Source organism: Haemaphysalis longicornis, unplaced genomic scaffold (assembly GCF_048455015.1).
Source record: "Haemaphysalis longicornis isolate Haplotype H1 unplaced genomic scaffold, Haemaphysalis longicornis Haplotype H1 scaffold_10, whole genome shotgun sequence".
Classification (NCBI taxonomy): Eukaryota; Metazoa; Arthropoda; class Arachnida; order Ixodida; family Ixodidae; genus Haemaphysalis; species Haemaphysalis longicornis.
This window is the reverse complement of record NW_027526204.1, coordinates 116,862,666-116,884,307: the sequence shown is the minus strand read 5'-3', so window position 1 is coordinate 116,884,307 and position 21,642 is coordinate 116,862,666. Positions and strand designations below refer to the sequence as shown.

The window sequence follows — 21,642 nt, the reverse complement described above, 5'->3', positions numbered from 1 at the left end:
GGGCATACATTACGAACTTACCTTGCCGGTATTATTTAAATAATTCAGTACTTCCAGTAACAGCGTATCCTTGGCTTAGAATGAACGAGTTTGTTGTTTTTGTTTTGACTAGGATGGCTTGGAGGGCTAGTTGGGGGTGCATCATGAAAGGTTGAGCAGCGCAGGAAGACGACGACACACAAGGAAGATAAGACAGGACAAAGCGCTAAAGTTCTTGTCCTGTCTTCTCTTCCTTGTGTGTCGTCGTCTTCGTGCGCCTATATGTTAACCCCTTCATGATTTGGCTTTGAGTTTAAAACACGAATTTTGCTTCATCTTATAAAGAACGAATTGAGAAAACATTGGAGACGTTTTGGTTGTTGTAAGTTGTCGTAGGGGTAGGTGCTTATTACCAGCAGAAGATGGAATCCTTTCTGAAATAATTCTCGGCGCTGACGCGGCCGCTATTAATAAAAAAAATCTTATGACAATAGCCTACATTGAAGGTGATTGTCCCGATGATAACAAGAGACTTTATTGTTGTTACACCATGTTGGTGTTTCTTTCTCTCTCGCTTCTGTGTCTCTTGATTGATTAATTGATTGATTGTAGGGTTTAACGCGCCGACGAAACGCAGGCGATGAGGCGCTCCGTAGGGGAGGGCTGCGTATTAATTTTGACCACCTGGGGATCTTTAACGTGCGCCGAAATCTCGTACACACGGGCGTTTTTGCTTTTCGACTCCATCAGAAAAGCGGCTGCAGCGGCCGGGAATCAAACCCGCGACCGCGTGCTCTGAAGCGAAAAGCCTTAACCAGTGAGCCACCGCGGCGGGTGTGTGTCTCGTGACGCGACTGACCCAGAGAGGTACAGTAGCTTCAATTAGCGGGGCAGCTTCACCGCAGTTCATTTGCTTGCGCCTGTCCTTCTCACGTACGGTTACGTTCACCTGCAACTCGGCTCACGCTAGGCTAATTCTTTTTATTTCTCATCAAGGTGTTGAGTTATCCCAGTGGTAATGAACTAGGCTGCTGTTCAAGAAATCCTCGTTTAAATGCCACACGATACCAAATTTGCATTTTTGTTCCTACAGCAGCGGGCACATTGACAAAATTGGTGCTGGAGCCGACGACGCTGACGAGATCCCTTTTCGGGCTCGATGAGCCACATAAGTCTTTCGTCTTAAAAACAGCCCATCTTGTCTAAACCTCCTCGAAAACATGTGGTACTGTCGCTTACAGAGGCAAACTTCTGGTTTCGTTGAAGAATATATTGCAAAGACCTCGCACGCGAAACAAATGCTATGAAACGAAAAGAAACCATTATTAGCGAATGGTCTCATCAGGCAACGTCAACCTCATGAAATGAATATAACGTTGTAAGTTTATTATTGCAAAACTTATCAGGATAATAAAGCACATTACATCCCACAAAAAATACATGTAGTTGAATATTACCGAAACGTTGTTTATATCAGTGAAGTTTCATGAGGGGCGTTCATATTTCTGAGTGTGACCTCGTCATGACTCCGGATTTTTCTCGCTAGGCCATCGGCACTTGAGCGATCATGGGGGAAAAGGTAACAAATATAATAGTAACAATCTTTCCCAACTGATCTTACCCATTCTCAAGATCTCTTGATGAGGGTGTTTCGAAGAGGGTTTTTTTTTCTGTCAGCAAATCGTCACTTTCTCGTACCGTTTTTCATTTCGAAGAGAAATGCTGAGGGAATTGAGAACAAGTCAAATGCGTGCATCTACTTTTTTAAAGCGCAATAGCAACGCAAGAAGTAATGATTGTCCTATAAAAAATGTGCTGGTTTATTATATAGAGACGAGCTTTCTTGTCACCGGGTTGGTTACGTCGGCTCATCTTTACCAGGAGACCGTACACTTCATTTAGATGCTTGCAGAAGATACCATAAAAAATCTCCCACACACATGTCTATGTGAGGACAGCGAATACTGTAAAATGCCTTTTTTCGGAGTTCCAGGTTGTCTCGCACCCGATTCACAGTGTACGTAATAACAGTGCTGTTCACAAATTTAAACATATTAGCATAATCGTGATAGAAAAATAGCCCAAAGCAAGGAAATTACTTCATTTCCTATGTATTATACAATGCATAGGTCTAAAATTCACACAAGGATCACAGTGTACGCACACGCAGTAATTCGTACGCATTACCTTTCAGCAATTACACTACTACGTCACAACTACGTATTATTGTATTTTTTCGTTTGTAATTGTTTTTAATTTCTACCTTTCGGGGAACATAGAGACATATACTTCAAACACTTAATTATATATCGGTATTGCAAGCGTTTTGCTTAGGTAACATTTCTTTGACCTGTTTTTTAAACGCGGATTCACTGGCGCCGAAGTTTAATTTTTCTCACAATTTATTTATTATTTAGGTTGACTGGTACAGGAAAGATTGCTCCCCATAGTTCGTTGATACTGTTAAAGTGTGCCGTATTGTATGCCTGAGATGGTAGCCAGAAGATTTCTTGTTAACTTGATTGTGGGTCTTTCGCTTATAAATGGTGTGGAGATCCTTCAGGTGATAGACTTGGTCAGCTTGAAGTATTGAATATTCAGTAAATAAAGGACCTGTCCTTAAATTTGTGCAACAGCCATGATAATATAAATATATGCGCATAATTTTTTTTGTATTACAATGAGCCTGTTATAATTAGATTTAGTTGTGGTTCCCCACACCAAAATCCCATAGCCTAGTTTCGAATAAATGAGAGCATTGTATAAGTTTTGTTTCAACCATAGCGGTATCAAACGGCCGATTTATATATGAGACCTATACTTTTAGAGAGTTCGGTGGACAGGTGAGCAATATGCGTATTCAACGAAAGTTGTTCTTGAAACCAAACCCCTAAACACTTCTTTTCTGTCACTCGGTTTACCTTGGTTCTGTTGAATATAATCGGGATTTCTTTCTCGACATTTTTATTGTACGGCCTAAATATCATGTAAGTTCTCTCTGTAGCATTAAGTTGCAATTGGGTATCTAATAACCAATTTGATAATTGTTCCAAGTAAACAGTTACCATTGAGTGAAGTTTAATTGTATTATGAGATGTGAAGAATACGTTAGTGTCATCCGCATACATTACAAGTTTTTGCGGACCTTCTACATTTATGATGTCATTTACATAAACTATAAACAGTAGCGGACCTAACTTGGAGCCTTGAGGGACGCCTTGGTTCAGCTCTAATATGTGTGATGCAATGGAGTTTAGTTGAACAAATGCTTCCTCTAAGTCAAATAGCTTTTTAAAAGGTTACTTGCCAAGCCACGTATTCCCTATCTCTCCTATTTATTTAGCAAAATAATATGATCAATCGAATCAAATGCTTTTTAAAGGAGTACTGACACGAAATTTTTGTGTTACGTTCTTTTCGCTGCTATGCGTGCCTACCAGCCCACTAATCATAGAATGACAGATTAGACGGTCGAGCGCAGCGTAAACATTCGTTTACGGCGTCGTTTATTCGTGCCAGTTTCGGTTTCGACTGAAAAACGCCGAGCGGCCGCCATAACAGGATGTATCACATGACGTCACCATTCTTGCCGCATCGCTGCCTCTCTGGAAGCGCGCGCGAGCGAGCGCACGCGCGCGCCTAGACCGGCCGAGGTCTTTGCCGTCCCCACAGGCCCGGGCAGCATGATGTCAGTCCCAAAACCATGACGTGAACACACGCCCGAGCAGCGCGCGCCAACCACAGCCAGCGCGTCGGCTTTGTCACGGGAGCCCCGACGTCGGCAGTTTGGGGCAAGTAGCACATGATGTCATGTCGGCCCGCTTTGGGCTTTCTCGTGCGGGCGAAGATTAAAATGGATTTTAAATATGTTTCGCTGAACTGTTGCTGTTGAAACTTGCTGGGAGATATCTCCTGATAAAACGGAAGCGTTTTACATAGTTATCACAGCTTTGAAATTTCATGTCAGTACTCCTTTAAGGTCTAAAAACAGTCCAATTGTGAACTGCCTGTTTTTAATGTTTTAAATTATTTCATCTTTAATGTATAGTAATGCTTGCTCTGTTGATTAAGATTAAACTGTGCAAATTGTTTGGAGAACCGCTGAAGTTCCCCCTTTCTTTACGCTCTCCGCGAAAGTCTTTCCGTCACTGCCAAACAAAAATACTTCTCAGGAATTTCAATCTCGTGTTTTCCTTATTGTAGTTTTGGACATGCGGAAACATTGGTCAATTTTTAAGCTTCTCGTTTTAGTGGCCCTCACGTAGGGCAGGAATACATCTTTTGTTTTTCGCGAGAATGGGTGTGCAGTGCGGAAGCTCAAAGTTATCGGTTGCACGGATTAGTCACAACTTCCTTTATTGGCTATTCCCAAAAATGCGGAAAATACAAAACGTGCATTTTATTGTGATCGTGCCGTACAAATTCTTTGCTTTCAATAAATGTTTCAGGGGACGCGTAAATCAAATGACCATAGATAGGAGAACGTGGATAGAGAGGGAACTAATTTATTCAAACACTATTTTCCTCGTTGAGCAGAGTACCCAACTGCCCCAGAAAATATCGTCTCGACCATGGAAAGATAGCAGGAGGCAATGTGCTGATACAACCAGTTTCGGGTAAGCGGAACCGAGCGCAATCAGGGAGATGGCGCACTTGCGTGACCGTTGAGCACTTCAAGCTCGCCACGCGAGAGCATTACGGTTTCCAAACATAGAACGCCTGCCCTACCCCTGGCGGGGAAAGCTCAGCTAAGCCAATGCCCCCTTTGAGTCGATTCGCATGGCGGTTGATGGTCCCGAGGCTGAAGTCACGCGAGGAGACTTCATTGGCAAAAAAAGAGAAAGATCTCAAAAAACGCACAAGGGTAAGCTTACTTGTTCGCCAGCGGATTTGGGGGAGCAAGAACTAAAACGAGGAATAAAGAAAAGAAAAGCTGATTTCCGAAATATCAGGACAAATATTATGGGCATGATGTTGCACTAATACACTTCTAAGCTGCGACTGGCATTCCTAAAAAGCAGTGGTTTGGCAGCAAGGTTGTAGCCCAATCGAGTTGTGGCGAGCTATTGAACATGTACTGTACAAGGCATAGGCATTTGGTATGTACTTATGCTATCAGCTACCTGTCACCCTCTCTATCTATGCTGTTTTCTCCTTCCCCCACACCACACAGAGTAGCAGGTCAGGGACTATACAATCCGGCCGACCTCTCTGTGTTTTCCTTCCATTCAATAAATTTCTCTGTCTCTCACGGTCATCGGTGTGGGAAAACAGAAAGAAAAGCAAAGCAAAAGTTAGAATGAGGGTTGTAACCATTATCAAATTATGCCTAAGCCGACTTTCTGCAAAAATACTGCTGAGCCAAAAGAGGGGACGAAGAACTTTGACAACTTTAGTTTAGTCCACGCCTGGATGATGTTTTCTTCTTGTTCTTCATTCTCCATACATTTGAGATGATTCGGCAGACTGTAATTGCTCATATTTTCTGTGCCAAGGAGGTGTAGGCCGGATCGTTCCACGACGGCAGGTCATGGTAATGTTCAGGAGTGTTACATGGTCGATCTGTCTGCGTTTAAATACCGATAAATATGAGACACTCGAACCCAGTTCAAACACTGTAAGCTATGCTGCGTTTGGACATATACGTTCTGGGCACTAGATTTGAGTAGAGAGAGAAGGATATTTAATAAGCATTAAGGAGCTATTTTTTTCCCTGGCAGTGAGAAATATCGTTGTCAGTTGTATGTTATGTTTAAGGTAAAAGTGGAAGGCTAACATCGCTGGGTAAAATTTAGCACGATGAATTTGAGATCGAATCCTTGATTATGTCTTTTCTTTGTTGAGTACTGGAAGCGCAATGCGCATATGTTACGTCCTTCTGCGCCAAATAATGCTAACGGTGCGGTCTGCAAAACGGACTGAGCATTGATTCCAGATTCCCAGATACACATGCCGGAGTTCCGGAATTCCTTTCTTTCACTCGTGACAGAGAGAGAGAGAGAGAGAGAAAGAGAGAAAGAAAGAAAACTCCTTAATGTCAACTCGAGAGATCAGCTTTGCTTGCGGCAATTCTTGTTACAACAAATGGGGAAGATTACGATGAAGTGGAGTGTATATGGAGATTGATGAACCAACTGCAAGAGAATACAAAAGCTAAATATACAGGAAGACACGCAATGAAACACCAGAAAAAACGAAGAAATAAAGAAAGGTCTGGGCGCATAAGGAGTGGAATTTTCACGGTAAGCTGCATTCATAAACTGATTGAAAGAAACTGCACTGGAGAAAGCATTGTTTTAGCAGTTAGTAGAATAAACCGTTCCCACACATACCGTGCCGTAGAATGGCGAGTTGAGCAAGGCACCGATCACGGGGGGGGGGGGGGAGGGGTGGCGGTGCACTTCGACATAGCCACCCAACCTATGGCTAAATGCCTCAACTTCTAATTGGTGTGTTATCGGGGTTCAATAAAAGTAAATAGCATAATAAGAGCTACATCATTGTCTGTAGTAAGGGGCGTGAGGTTTTCTGCTGCGAGTATTTATTTTTCTTTTTTGGCAGCAGTAATACATCTGACCGGTTGAGAAAACGTGCTCAGGCGTTTCGGGAAACGCGCTACTCAGTGACAGTTCTTTAAGATTTGCTTTAAAATTTCGTTGAGGCGCAAAAAACTTGATTCATTGAGAAACAAGTGCGAAAGCGAATGCCCTGAATACTTTGCTTGCCCTTCAAATAGTGCTTAGCGCCCAAATAAAACGTAGAAATGAAATACTAATCAACCCAACAGGGAAAGATAATCTTACTTGAGCCATTTGCTTTTTTCATTTTGCCAAACGCTGCGGTTTTTCTGCCTCGCAATTATGAATAAAAGCTCTGGTTTACCTTTGGCTCGAACTTAAACTGTATATTAGTTTCGTTTAGTTCAGTGGGTATCGTAACAAGTGCTGTTGACCTTCGCTGCAAACATAGGCGGCAAATTAAGATGCATAAATTTCAGTAAAAATTAAAGTAAGACGCAGAAATGATTCGCTGGCGGTATCCGTATCTCACCTCTAATTAGACTCATCCGCTCGATCCCCAGTGCTTTCGAACCTACAACATACCAGGTGAATTCCGGAACGACAGCTCCAACAATACCGAGCAGTGTAAGGACACATATTAAGAGAACAGGGATATCATCTACAATAAAAGGGCTACCATTATTTTATTGCGAAAGCCCATGATGCCTGGGTAATTCGAAAATACGCCGCCGTCGTCGTTGGCGCAAAGAAAAAAACCATGTCACGGGATGCTTGCATTCACGCCAATTCTTAATTAAAGCTTTCTCCATCACCACTGACGACATCTATACGCTAAGATCAGCTTCCAAATTCCGTAAAGGAGACGATGATTGGCTAAGTTCTCGTGACATTCATCCACAGTATTCAAGGCCTCGTCTCACGCACTGAGCCGAACATAGATTACTACGCAGCCGAAACTCTGATTTGTGCCGCACGCCGTGTGGACCTAATTGCTTTCACCAAGTCAGTGACGGCCAGGAAGACCACTGCAATGTTCTCACTGTGTGCGTTAAAATTACAGTAGACAGGAGAACGAAATTGGCTGAAGGTGAGCACCTTAATTGGTATGCAAAACAGCGAAAGGCGTAGCATGCATAAAGTGATACCAGATAGGTACTTACCGTGAATAAAGTGCAACGTTCTCGTTTGCTGTTCCCTTTGTTTGACTACATAGTTCAATCTAGTGCTTCTTGTCGTCCTAGCGCCTTGCGTCTAATTTTTACTCCACAACATTCCACTTGCTTCCTTTAGGGAGAACGCTCAGAAGATACAAAAAATCGTAAGAATAACGTCCCAATAAATGCAATAGTAGAACTTGGACACAAAAAAGGTCATTTTGACTTTACAGGTACGATCCTTCATATTTACAACAAGAAGACATGAGGTTTATGACCTAAAAAATGGAAATATAATCAATCATACCGGTATTATGCTTTTACGTTTGAGCCAATCTTCCTTCGGGTGTTGTCGGTATTTTTTAAGCAGATTTTTAGAGAGAAAGGGTAAAGGAGTAGAAAAATGCGTAGGTCGAGAAAATTGACTGAGAAGTTTGAAATTACCAGTTGCCATGCACGCCGAAACTTCAGCAATACACCAATGAATACAGATGTAATACGGCTTCAGCCTTTCTTAGTCTTGTAAATGCTTCTGCCTTTTTCTTACTCTCTTTCGGTCTTTTATCTCTCCTCCTCTCTCTGGGTGGATAATTGACCGGTGCTTTGATATATCGCGATCTTCATTTTTCATCCTCCCCTTCTTTCTGGCAGTTCATAGTTTCTATAAACAAACCATTTTTGTAGTCGACTATCTGACAAAAAAATGGCCACGTTTCAACTCCTTTTGTTGCAAATGTCGCCGAAAGACGCTAGTTTACGGGTTCGCCTGCCAAGTAAAGGCTTCTCTTGTTTTAACCTCTCACGTCTCGTTCCTGCCGAGATAACACCCTAGAGCTTTGGTCAAGTCAATTTAAATTCACTGCTCCAAGTCGGGTGCCTCGATGCCAGCACTGCCGTACGGCGGACACGCGCGTGAATAGAGGCACCCTACTACAACAATTATAGAACCACGTTTCCCTACTCCACGAGCGTTTCAAGCGGAACGTGAAACCTATGTAGTGGAAGCTTTCGTTGCCGCTGCCATTTGATTTCTTAGATGACGCCAGGGGCTATAGTAGCGCGGGCAACACCAAGCGACGGTTTTCTGCAGTTTATGTAGTATTTCGTTTGCTATCGCAAAAACCAAGCATCCATATTTTTTAAAAATTAAGAACACTGCAAATATTTCTTACGTATTGATTTTCTGCCCTATACTTGCGCAATGTCCTGTTCTTGTTCAACAATGTTGACAAGTATGAACACTCCCACCGGACTTAGACATTTGGAGTTGACTGTGGGTATATAAGACTATTGCGCAGATTCTGCTTCACTGTGGCCGGGTGGCTGAAGTGAGTCACAGACAGACAGACGGACGGACGGACTGACAGACAGACGGACAGATCAAAATTTTTGCGTTTAAGTATACCAAGGAAGATTATGGTCTTTAATAAGTCTTTCTGCGATGAAGCACGCTCAGGGGGCAGCAAAGTAAAAAAATTAAAGCCGTTCCACTCTGTGAAAGCTGTCGGAAGTGCAGGGCAAGGATTCGCCATAATGGGCTGTACCGCCGTTATCCGCTTACTGTTACCACCCCATGCAATTCAAATTTCCCGCATTCGCAGTGCTCGCGCGCCCCCTGCCTGAAACTGCGCCAGGGGGAGTTCTGTTCTCTTTGTGCTTTTCCCCCCCGCACGTGCCCGCGTTGCACTGCCACATTTTGCGTTCACTATCGTAAAGTGTATTCCGTTAACGTTTAGTGTTTGGGGAGTTGGTGGTAGTGAATGCGTTGTATCAGCAGCTTCTTGACGTAGTTTCAATGAGTCAAGGATATAAGGCGCGTTCGTAGCCTCCCATTCTGTGTCGGCTTTGTGGCGCAGTGGGTAGAGCACCATGTACATTGCGTTCCGCACGCAGGGTCGAGGGATCGAAACCAGGCGCCAGATAGTATTTTTTTTTATATAGTGTAGGGGGAGGGGTGCGGACTACGACTACGGACGTCAACGCGGGTGACGTCGTGAGTTACTGAAATGCTCTGCATTTAAAAAGCATTTCTACGTGCCATGCATTGCCAGATATGTTGCCATTGGACACTTTTAAACAGCATCAGCCTGTAGAAATCAAGAGCACAGCGCTGGCACGTGTGAGTTATGCTGCCTTCAGACAGAAAAGAGTCGCCCACAATGACAAATATTGCGCCTCTCTTCCAAAGGCTTTCCTTCCGGCTCCGATTGAACCACGACAATTTTTTAACGCAGTTGCGTTATTAAGCTTATTTTTTATTTTGGCGTGGCTGTTAGCAGACCGCTATCAGCCGTGCTCATCAAGCGTCCGCGGAAGTGCGTCACCTTTGCTAACGGGAAACTACAACTGTGGCAGCCATATTCGTGGGCTAAGCGGAATCAGGAATGGCGATCCGCAGCGATTAGATTGTGGAAAGGAGGACAATGATACTACGTCCGACGCTAACGAAAAGATGCGCTATTTGAACAGGCGCGGAGCCTACACACTGAAGCTTGCCTTACACGCCGTGTGTAGTTGCATGCCGAGCAGACACGGTCGCCAGCCGTGCCCTCAAGTTGCGCCACCACCAAAGTGCCTCTCCGACGACCTAAAACAATTCCGGCGCCAACATTGCGTTGTTTCGATTAGAAAGGTGGCAGAAGAAGAACGCCAGGTTCAGAAAAGCCAAGTAAAGCCTGCATTGTAACCAGAAACGAACTAAAATATGCCACAATAAGAAACCAAACCGAGTATATGTCGTCTAATTGCACGAATTTTAAAATAACTGAAAAAGTTTCGCACGCGGTCGTGTCACCACCGCAAGCTCTGTATGGGAAAGCGATGAATGCCGGTCATCCTATAAAATATAGGCACACCTCCAAAAAAAGAAAGGCTGGACGCCATGATGGATATCCAGCGACTTTCCATAAGGGCCCTCCCTCTTCTGAAAAACACAGATCCAAACCTATGCTAGGACAGGCGACAAGCCAGGATCAATTTCTTTCCAGAAAAGTTCCAAAACCATGAAAACAACAGCCTACGCCAACGGCGGGACATTCAAAAGTACGAAGGCAACAATTGTCGTACTGGAGTACCCTGCCAATCACTGAAATTTCATTGCGTTCCCACACACGAGAATTGAATCCTCTTTGTAATTTCCCCATCGAATAGGTGCTTAAACATAATTAAACGTGCTCAATCGGTCATTAGTCTCTTGGTTAAGTACCTAAATGCTTGAGAAAAACTCTCCAATCCACATGGATAAAAGGTAACAATACATTAACACACGAGCAGAAGTCTGCAAGGGAGCGACGTAGCTGACCTAGACCCACTTAAAGTCGCATACCGTGCTCCAAGTCGGGTGCCTCGATGCCAGCGCTGCCGTGCGGCGGACACGTATATCACTCTCGCCTCTCCGAAAACTATCGAAAACCTCTCCTCATCCTGCGCCTTGGAACAGAATCCTTCTCCGTGCCACACGGGGATCTCGCTGCTGAAGAATAGCAAATTCTGATCAGCATACAGAACGGCCCATAGATCCACAAATCTAGATGTGCAATGATCTTTGGTAGGAAATTGGTGACATTAACACTTATGTACGTGCAAACACCCGCTCTCTTCCGCGAAACCTGAACATATCCAATGCTATGTTTGGAGATTAACAACTGAAACATTACATATCCAACTTATATGGACACATGACAGACTGTCCTGACCAACTCGTCATCTGAAAACCATCGTTAGCTGGTTCTGGTGACGTGTAATTCTCGTTCAACGCCGAGGGTCTACCATTTCTTTGTCCCCTTTTCCCAAACTGTCAATAAAGTTTACTCAACAAAAATATTTCCCTCCATTCCCCCTCTCTCCCACCCTCCATCCCTTCCTCCCTCTGTTTTATAAAAACCCCTTACTTTGTCAGGCCACCACGATAACCACTTTTAAACATTGACACTGCTCCTTTCTCTCTCGAGCTGACCAGAACCCCACACCCACGGCTTTCCAGGCCCATATATAAGCCACGCAAGCGTAGATGTCCGGCGAGTTTCCTGTGCCGCAGTGATTAAAACCATTGCGGCTAGACTAGCTCTCGTCACTAAACTTCAGCCCTGGGAAAATATAAATGATAAATGCAGCAACTTTCTTCCAAAATGCTCCCTCCACACCGCAGTAGCGCTAGCACGTCATAAGCCTTAAGACCTAAACGTAGATGTCATCTGCACCTTTTTTTCTCCCTGGTGACGCCTGACAATTAGACCCCCCAAAAATGCTTGCCTCCTTCAAAGAGTTCGCGGATCACCCATTTTAACTGCTGAATGGACGGTCGCTGACTATTCTCTACCATTTCTTCTTCCCGTATCTCGCTAATCTTTTGTTCGCAAATATTCACATTATAGACAGCGAGGATTGGCACTTCGAGCACAAAAACGGGGACAAGAAAGGAAAACAGGGACAAGCGTTTGCTGGACATGATGCTGAAGATTGGCATTCGGTCTTACTACGAAGAAGTAACCGAAAACCTCCTTCTTTTCACAACCGTAACTTCCTGCGAACTCTTTGCCATCTTTATCTCTTTTTTGAGAGGTTGAGCTTAAATCGTGACGGGGATAGCTTTGCGGTCCTGATGAAGAGAACCTGCTTGTGGAAATGCGAGCACTAGCTAGATGCACATAGGTTTTGAGGTTTGCTGTGTGCCACTTACTCTATGAATCTAGCAGACTAATAAAAATTAATTGAGTTGGAAGCGTGTTGTTCATGTCAGGATTGAACGATAAATAAATCACAGAGGCGTAGAAAAAGAGCGCATGTTTTTTTTTCTTCATAGGACGGGTCATGTTGAGCGCAGGAATTTGAAATTGATAACTGATAAATGAAGAAAAAAGACCATATAAAAGCTCAAATCTCTAGCTTTGTGCACTGTTACAAGCCATTTTATGCTAACCAATACACACCTCCCCAAAAACGATTAAGGTATTTAACAACCATTCCCAATTCGTCAAAACTTGCAAAAAGAAGACAAAAGTAAGAAAGCACTAGACGAAAACAGTGGCTGACGATTACTATACTCTTTCTCTCCATCTCTTTCTATATCACGCATGCACACGCACACACACGCACACACAGACGCACTTTTCTTGCACAGTTGAGCATCTACTAAATTTGACCTCACCTCAGAAACGTAAAATACCCGAAGAGTTTGGCACCACTCGTGCTGGGAGTGTGCGACATGCTGTGTGTGTGCGATTTATTTCGTTATATTGCACCTTTTCGAAGAAGCTGTTTAGTCTATCCGCACTAGTTTTACTTCGTTTTCTTAAAAAAGCTATACAATATCAATTTTTAGTCAAAAGAAGGCCACTTTTCTTGGTTGTGTAGGTGTGCTTTACCTCAGATGGGATCAGGATTTTCTTTTTCGCAAAATCATGCTGGCATATATGCACAATACCACAAGTGATAGTAGCTTCCAAAGCGCTCTGATTGCATACACACCGAGTTTACATTCCCTTTTTATATCGGAAGTACTTGTGGCAACGCAACTGTTTCTGCAAGTTAAAATCGGCTGCAAAAAGCGACTAAAACAGCGCCGAAAAACCTACGCTCAACCTCGTGTAGGCCGAAAAAGTCGCACAAAGCGCAAGCTAGTTTGAATGAGCAGCTTGAATGAGGACTTACGACGTCACAAGAGGAGGCCACATTTCGTAGGGTCCATTGGCTCTCAACGTACCCCGTTGTTGCACATCGTCGCTTGCACGGCGCCGCCTAGGGAGCTCTTCCCGTCTGGGGGCTCTTCACTTGCGAGCCCTTATCCCCTCCGACACGACGGATGTTTCAAGATCGGGTTTTATAGACTCTTTACAACGCAATCATGGACGCTGTCGGGAATGTAAGGCGTGTGTTAGGAATAGGTTTCATGGATGTCTTCATAGCGTGCGTGCGTATGTGATGGAGAGTGTAAGTTCTCCAGGTACCTTGAGCGTTCCGAAGGCATTTTGCTTAAGCACGGATTGCGCATGCGTTCTTTGCCCGCTTCGAAGTGGGTGCGAATGTGAAGTAGTGCATGCTGCCTCCAGGCACAGGCGGCCGGTTTTAGCTCTTACGTTGTAACGATACTCTTACGATACTCCTTTGTTTAGCTACTCTTTTGTTACTCTGGATGGCGGTTGCAATTCCGATACGTAATGAATGCGCAGCGTTAGAACGTGCGGCGTTCGCCATCACATGCCTCGCAGATAAGTTTTTGCACGGATGGTATAATTTGCTTCAACTCTAACATAAACGTCAAAGGAACAAGCCACTGCCCTTTAACCTGGAAGTTTATCTGGCAGTATAAAAACAACGGCCTCAGGATCCTACTGACTTGCGGCAAGATTCAAAACGTGCGGGCGAATGCTTCGATAAAAATACAGAAGTTGAAGAAATTATGGGTAAACGAGATCAACAGCGAGTAAAAAACCCCGGGCTATCTTCACTAACGTGAAACCTGGTTGGGGGCGAAGCATGCAGTGTATAAGTGTATTCTTGGCACCTTGACATTTTTGCCAACGGAGATGAAACCATTGGTGGTACAGGTATACAGCTTTACTGTAAAAGTCTCTTGTCGTTGAAGCGCGTAGCGTTCCAGCGTGAGGTGTACACGAGTGTCCCGGCGTTTGTTACGCACGCGTTCCGTTCTAGCGTGAGGCGTAAAGTTTCCAGGTGTTTTAGTATCGTCACTACACGAGACGAACAACAATTACAACGACGACGACGACGGCAGGAGACGCCAACAGCCCCAGCCCCTAATGGGCTTCGCCCATAAGAATAAAATCACTCCGCACTATAATACGGAATATACCTTCGTGCGGGGGCGTCCATGAATGAATAATGGCTCCACGCATCGCCCTTCAAATGCCTGCTTGATTGCTTACGGGCTCGCTCAGCAATTCCATGACCTGGTGAATATATTTAATTATTTGTTCTATTTTGACAGCAAGCTGAAATAAAAGGAAAGGGAGGTAATAGCAGCCGTGTGGCGTTGAGTCATTTTTCTGCCACAGCATTCGCTGTGAGCGCAGTTTGTCTGCTCTGCACATAAATATTTCGGATTTGGTCCCCTTGCTACGGGCACGGTTAAAAAACGATTTCGCTTTTATTTGTGTTAGAGTGAACTTGTAGTTTTTGATTTAGTGCAGCAGAAACCCTAGGGAGCATTTTGTTAACCTTAGTTTTCGGGGACGCTGTCTCTCGTTAAACTTTCGGCGCTTGCGTGCAGGTTGTACAGGCATGCATTTCCTCTTTTGCTCTCCTCGGTGCCGCAGAGAAAGTGGGAATCCCTGTTCATTTTAAACTCCCGGGGAACATTGTCCGAGCTTCATGCGCGGAGGACGAATTCCCGTCTTGCTCGTGCACGGCGGTTAAAAAAAGGGGGAGAAAGGGACCACGACGGCCGAATTCCCAGTTTTAATGGGTTCTGGGAGTTTACCCATAAAACATGAAGAACTTTCCGGGTGAAACTCTACTGCGTAAACACGGGAAAAGTATTGTTCCGTGAAGGTTAAAACTAAAAACTCAAGGCAAGCAGGTCGAGTTACAGATTTTTCCAGCTTTATTGGGAGGTTGAGAAAATGTTTCCGTTAGTATTTGATGGGCGAAAACACTAAACCAACAATACAATCCCAAAGTTGAGAAGAAGAGAGGAGAAAGCGAAACACCAATGATAGGATTTGAAGCAATTCATAATGACAGAAATCCGGTAGAATTGATGTACTTTTTTGTACAATCGTATATACTTGCTTTATTACAACGTGTAAACGAAATCTACTTGGATTCTCTACGGTGCACTTAATACGGTTCACTGTGCCTTCAACGAATGAAACACCAATTGTAACTTGGTGAAAAGTGCGCCTTTTCGCATAACCCCAGCTCCCCAGAAAACAATACATATCAGTACGCATTCGCAACTATTATAGAACCCACTCTATAAGGTACGAGCACAAATTTTGGCCTTCGTAGTCATTCGAAGAGGATCGTGGTCTACCAGACTGTTTCTTAAAAGAGATTCGATGCACGTATATGGCAGTCTTATCACCTACACGCATACCATATTCGCCTAACTTTTGCATCCTACTGGAGAAAATGAGCAACTAATTAACGAGTTGGTAGGCTAAAGTGACCTAAAAGATACCAAAATTTGGTTATTTCTTAAAGAAATGCATAGAATTGACCAAAGAGAACCATTTGCAGCAAAGAAATTGTCAGTCCTACAAAAAACAAATAGCCACAGGGGCTTGAAATAGGGCCGCTAGAGTAAACCCCCATGACTGTACCCCTAGGCCACTGAGGCCGAAAAGCGAAGCCCGTTCAGTAGTTGCTCAAGGTAATAGAAAGAGGATTCCAAGCGAAACAGTAGATGTCACTAGCGGGTGTGCATCTAGGCGGCCAGGTTTCTCAAACACTTGATAGAGGCAAACATAAAAAGCCGTCTACAACTCCGCACCATACCCTCAGGGATAGAGTAATGGCAGCAAAAATCTACGCAGAAATTGCCGGTTTGTACGGATCCGCAGTCCAACTGTTCCCAGGTATTGTTGGAAGAACAATTGCGTTTTTCTCATCTTGCAGACGAGAAAATTTCTGCGCCCCTTCGGTTGACCGTGGAAGAAGGCGAGCAGACCTCGCTCCCGTGCCCCATCGACATGGTGTCGAGGGTTCCGGTGTCAGCGGTCTGGTACCACGTTCCCACTTCAGCCACGATGCGTCATGGGGGCCTACATCACTACGGGAACAGCCATTCGAGGAAGGTGTACGGCCTGGTCGCTCCTACACCGTCATCCACCGCCATTGGCGAATTCAGTCTCGTGGATGGCGACCACTGGAAGCAAAAATCTTGGACAGGGAGGGCGTTCTTTTCACTGCTCAGCGACCCACCGGCCCTGCGTCTCAACAAACTGCAGCGGGAAGACACCGGAAATTACTTCTGCAACGTCACCTACCTTGACAACGCCACTTCCTCTGCTGTGGTTCTCACAGAGGCTCATGCTGAACTCTTCGTGGCTGGTAAGCCGCACGATCAATATGAACATAAAAAAATATCAGTGTCGTGATTGCTCTTTTACTAATTTCAATTATAGACATATGGGGATTTCTTTTTGAAGGGTGCATGAAGGTTGTATTTCTATATGGTTGTATAAACAATGCGAAAGCGCCTTAAAAGGTGTACGTCTACAGTTTTCACAGCACCCAGGTAACAGGCCGAATTGTTACTGACGTCAAGAAAGTAAGGTTTAAATATGCAATAAATATAGTGCACGATAAGCGAAGAACAGACGAGGTGCCGGTGGCAGATGTGCACCAGCTGAGTCTTCGCGTTCACGCAGCAAAGGACGAGTCATGTGGTAGTTTTTCACTTTAAACATACATTGTTGGTGGAAGCAGATGAGGTGACCTGTGAGGAGCAGAATTTCCCCTCTTGCCATAAGGGTCAATGACGGAGGATTTTTCTGCATTAAGCGGACGTTGCTTCATGAATACATGGATGGTCGCTGCTCTAGCAGGTAAGCTTTAGTAAACAGGAGTTGTTTTCACTAGGCAGGCAAGGTGTGTCAATGCTCTGGTTCGTTTCGGTCACCCTTATTCTACTACAAATTGTAATTCCAGCTCGGCCACATTGCAATAGTTCTGAAAAAATTGCCTTTCCAGCATATGACGTTTGTTAATAAGGAAATGCTCACAACTGTTCTTTCGAGGAAAAGAAGAAGACATGCTTACTTTGTCGATGTATGGATCGTATTGGATTGCATAAACTTTATGCAGGCCTGCAGAACAACATCTTTACGCACCGTGACACGGGCCTAGCTCGCCACACTAACAACAGCCGTGAGGAAGATTGTAGCAAGTTAGTGTAGTCGTCACTGCCAAATCGAGACATCGAGACCGCACACACAAAGAAGTTCGCTGCATGACTGCGTCTGGAATTAGCTGATATTCTATACGACGTGCCATCTGTCTCACGTATCTTACATATAAGTGGTGTGGGAATACAAAAATGGATTTTGATGTAAAGATGTTTTTAGATCTTGCGGTACGCTGCGAAAATTGTGCATTCGCCAGTCGCTGGCGCACGCCCCCAAGCCCTACACCTGCCCCCGGCCCCCCCCTTAAATTTTTACTTTAGAGGTAACGATAATATTCACGGCCACTGCATTTGCCTATCCCTAATAAGGATTACCGGAAATTGTTTTTCTGCCGCAAGGTATGCACCAACCTTATCGGACGCCAGGTCTGCTCAAAGCCTATGACTACAGAGAGTATGCCCACGGCATCAAAAGAATAAATCTTTCAGTTTTTGTTGCTTCGTTTTTAAGTCTCAGGTTTCATCGCGAACTTTTAGGAAACTTGTAGGACCTTTTGGAAATTTGCATCACCCTGTGGATAGATACGTTTGTAGGAACCTGCCGTCTCCTCCGAACCCGGCTATGTGAAGTCTACGGTGAAAAAAATAACAAAAAAAAAACACGGCCCTAGGTGTGGTACCACTGATTCTAAAAAAATGTTCTCTGAAGCAAACAGCTCCGCCAAATCTGTGCCGTATCAAAAGCTCTATGACAGCGTGCACGTCACAGCAGCAGCGATTGCTACTTTTGTCCCGACTGCCCGTTTGTTCACTCCAGTGTCAACACGTGCACACCGCCTGAACTGAACGCGCAATAAAGAATACAAATTTGCCGACATGCAAACCACGTGAAATTTTCTTGAAGGGAATATGCAAACTTTAACAAAATAAAAATCCTTGCTTCCTTTCCGAGACGAACACGGGGTTCGGGAGTTGACTTCAACTTCGAAGTCAAACATCGGTTGCCGGACCACTTCGATTGCCGACCTAGCGCTGCAAGACGTGATCCCTGTCCCGCAAACCTGGCGGATTTTAACGCGTCGCTAGGCACGCGCGCACCGCTTCCGACACATGCAGACGGGGTGGGTAGGTGCGCATTTTGAGAGGGAATATACTTGCCACCGAAATGGGTGCCTTCCATGAGAGGGTGCTATGGGGAAGTGGGGGTCGGTGAGGCGTATTTGTTTGCGGTACAAAAGGGCCAACCATCTAGCTCCCTTGCTCTGTTCGCTCCGAATTGATAGCCAGCCACGTGCGTAGGAATGCAATGTTTGCACTGAACGATCTGGCATCCAGACTTTTCACGGTTTGAGCTCGCGCGTTTTCAACGCGCATTTGCTCCCTCCGAGCTGTCGCGCCATCCCTTCTGTCGGAAGTAAGGGTGTTTCTAAGGTCGGCTTTGCGAGTAGTTTTAAAGCGGTAATGCAAAATGGTCTGCGTTTATGCACGCTTAGGAATATAAATGTGCATTTCAGCCCCAAGCTACAATTGTGAGACGGGTTAGTACATAATGCTGGCATGTTTCGCTGCAGTTGTATTTTATTCACCGTGTTTCCTGATATGTGCTTGTGTAATCGGCTTTTCTGTAATCTGTTCCGCCGTAAGCTTTTAGCGCTTTTGTGGTGATACTGCAACCGTAGCCTTCCAGCAACCTATACAAAATTTAGGCACCACAAGCTCTGCGACACGGACATCACGTAATGCTGTATTACTTTAGACCTGTTACGACATCGCGCCCGCTTCCATTTGCCGTACGAGGGAGCGTTTTACGCCCGCAGTACGGTAGCTACGCCTGGCCCTAACTACACTGGCCGGTGGTAACTTGTTCTTCGAAAATGGAAGAAGCTGCGTGAAGAAGTATCAGTGCAACCCAAAATGCACAATGCCGGTTTGATGCACTTTCGCGGTGTTCTGGAGGTATATTCTACACGATTTGCTGGTGTAAATCAGGTTGTTCACACCGGAGCTTTTCAGTTGACTGCAAGCTCTCTAAAACACTGATCACATGATTTTGGGTGCGCTGGGAAAATGATGCACCGAGTTTAAATTTTGTTGGAATACTGCGCAAGTCAAGTTTGGTGGGCCATAAAAAAAATTGCAATTTTAGGAAAATTAGCCTGTTCAGGAAAACATTATAGGTGCGCGTGTTTGCCTTTTTAGTGGTGTTATTGAAAAAGATGAGGAAAAAACCATACATGGCTGAGCTTCGAGATTGCCGGGGAACGTGTGAGAAATTATTGATGAAGCGTGTACAAAGTTTAAACACCGCAGAATGTTTTTTTTTTATTTTCTTAAAAAATACAGATTTGTGTAGTTCAATGAAGTAAATGCATTTTTGATTGCTTCCCCAGAACTTAATGTTTAAGAGCTTAAGATTTTTAATTGGGAGAAGAGAGTAACATGTCATTCTTAGTGTTATGGACAGTTCCTGTGTTAGGGCTTAATTCGGTTCTTCAACATTACTCCATTGGAATTTTCGCCCCAGTTAGACACCATGAGGACCGTGTGAACGTCTCCCGGCTGCGCGGACAAGACAAAGTGCGGAACAGAGTTCACATCTGAAAGGCATCTGGGAGATTTTGAGTCATGTTTGGGAAGTAGAATTACGTGGGTGCGTTGAAGGAAGTGCGTTGGCTTAAGCGCAGGTCTGTTATACGGGCTTTAGTACAGACATAGCAAGTGTTTACAAAAATTACGCCAATATTTGTTAGTACAGTGGGAGAACTATCTGCTGCACCTATTTTAAATTCGAAGACAATAGAGGGCAAGCGAGAATTGATGCTTTGGCAAAAGTTCTAAAATGGGGGTTGGGTAGCTCTTTAAAAAATACTTATTCCGCACTATTGTCCTTTAGAGATAATATGTATGAAGCCCCGCAATTTTCTGACGCCTTTCTGAAAGAACTAAATGCAACACAGTCAAAATTTGCGCTGAAAATTCAATACATCGTGCATTATATATAGAGAAGTCCTTTATTGCAGGAAATAATTAGAAGCCTTAAAAGTGAAAGAATTTTTTTAGTTATGTAAACGACTATAGGTACGTTTTGACGAGTCCAGAGATAAGTAAATACTTCAAAGAAATATAATTTGCACTCAGTAAGGGCATGCCAAGAGGCCGGCGAGCGAGGTTCCAAAGTTGAGTGTAATTAGTCATTTTAGAGTAAGTTACTCATTGAGCATTTTTACCCTATTTAGCGGTGTTATAACAGCCAGTGTAATATTTTCCCGACGTACGGAGGGAAATAAACCCAGCATAAAATTAAAATCTCCAAACAATTTGATATATTTTAACTGATTTATGAACAATGCTTATAAAGGGTGGCCTAATTGCTAGATTGGGAACAAAATCTAATTACAGGAAGATGAAAGCGGCATTCGCATGCTTCACGGATCTTGTAAATGGTTTTTCCGGCGCCTTTGAAAAACTAGGTGTGGCACCAGCTTTCAATCTGCAGTGGGCGGTCGCGTATTTATAGTACGAAAGACGCATTACTCCAGCTACCAACACAAAAGAAAAGCTTGATCCTCGAAGCTCCAATCTAACTTTCAAACTCAGCCAAGGTCATGCCAGATCCTCGCACGGTTCCACGGAGTGAATCATTCAATAACTCTTTAGTTCCAAGGGGAGGGATGTGGGGAGGAGGTTAGACGGGAAAGAGTAAGGGTGCGGGTCACCAGAAAATGATACAATGAGGCGCTGTGGGCCCCCACGTTTACTGCGCAGTCACTGCCTACTGCGCCAACTGTACAGTGTACTAGAAGATGAGGTATGTCGTGCAGTGGGGAAAAACCAAGGAGGGCACAACTCTCTTTTGCGATGAAAAAATTGTATGTAGCACAGGCGTACCTCAAAGAACTCCTGTTGCAGCCAGCGCCGCCTATATAAGTTTCTAAATCAAACCAAACAGTTATTTGACGGGTTTTATAAAACTTAGTGACATGAAATAAAAAAATAAGACTATTTAGGGCAATAAATACCCATTCATGTATCAAACAAAACTTCCGAAACACACTGGTGAGCAGCCGCCGCCAGGGGCGCTGCTCGCAACAGGAGTTCATCAGCATAAATTTTCATCGCAAAAGGGACCCCCGTAATCGGCACCGAATAACACACGCTTCTGTTCTAGTACACTGCACTA

At 44.3% G+C, this 21,642-nt stretch overlaps 1 protein-coding gene across 1 annotated transcript in view; it reads left to right on the top strand.

Annotated features, from left to right (window-relative positions):
• The window catches only part of LOC144157921 (uncharacterized), a 43,426-nt gene that overhangs the window by 5,430 nt on the left and 16,354 nt on the right, over positions 1-21,642 (top strand). The window contains exon 2 of the mRNA XM_077688636.1: positions 16,232-16,666. Within this exon, the coding sequence (XP_077544762.1) occupies positions 16,232-16,666 (435 nt within the window). The remainder of the gene's footprint in view (positions 1-16,231; positions 16,667-21,642) is intronic.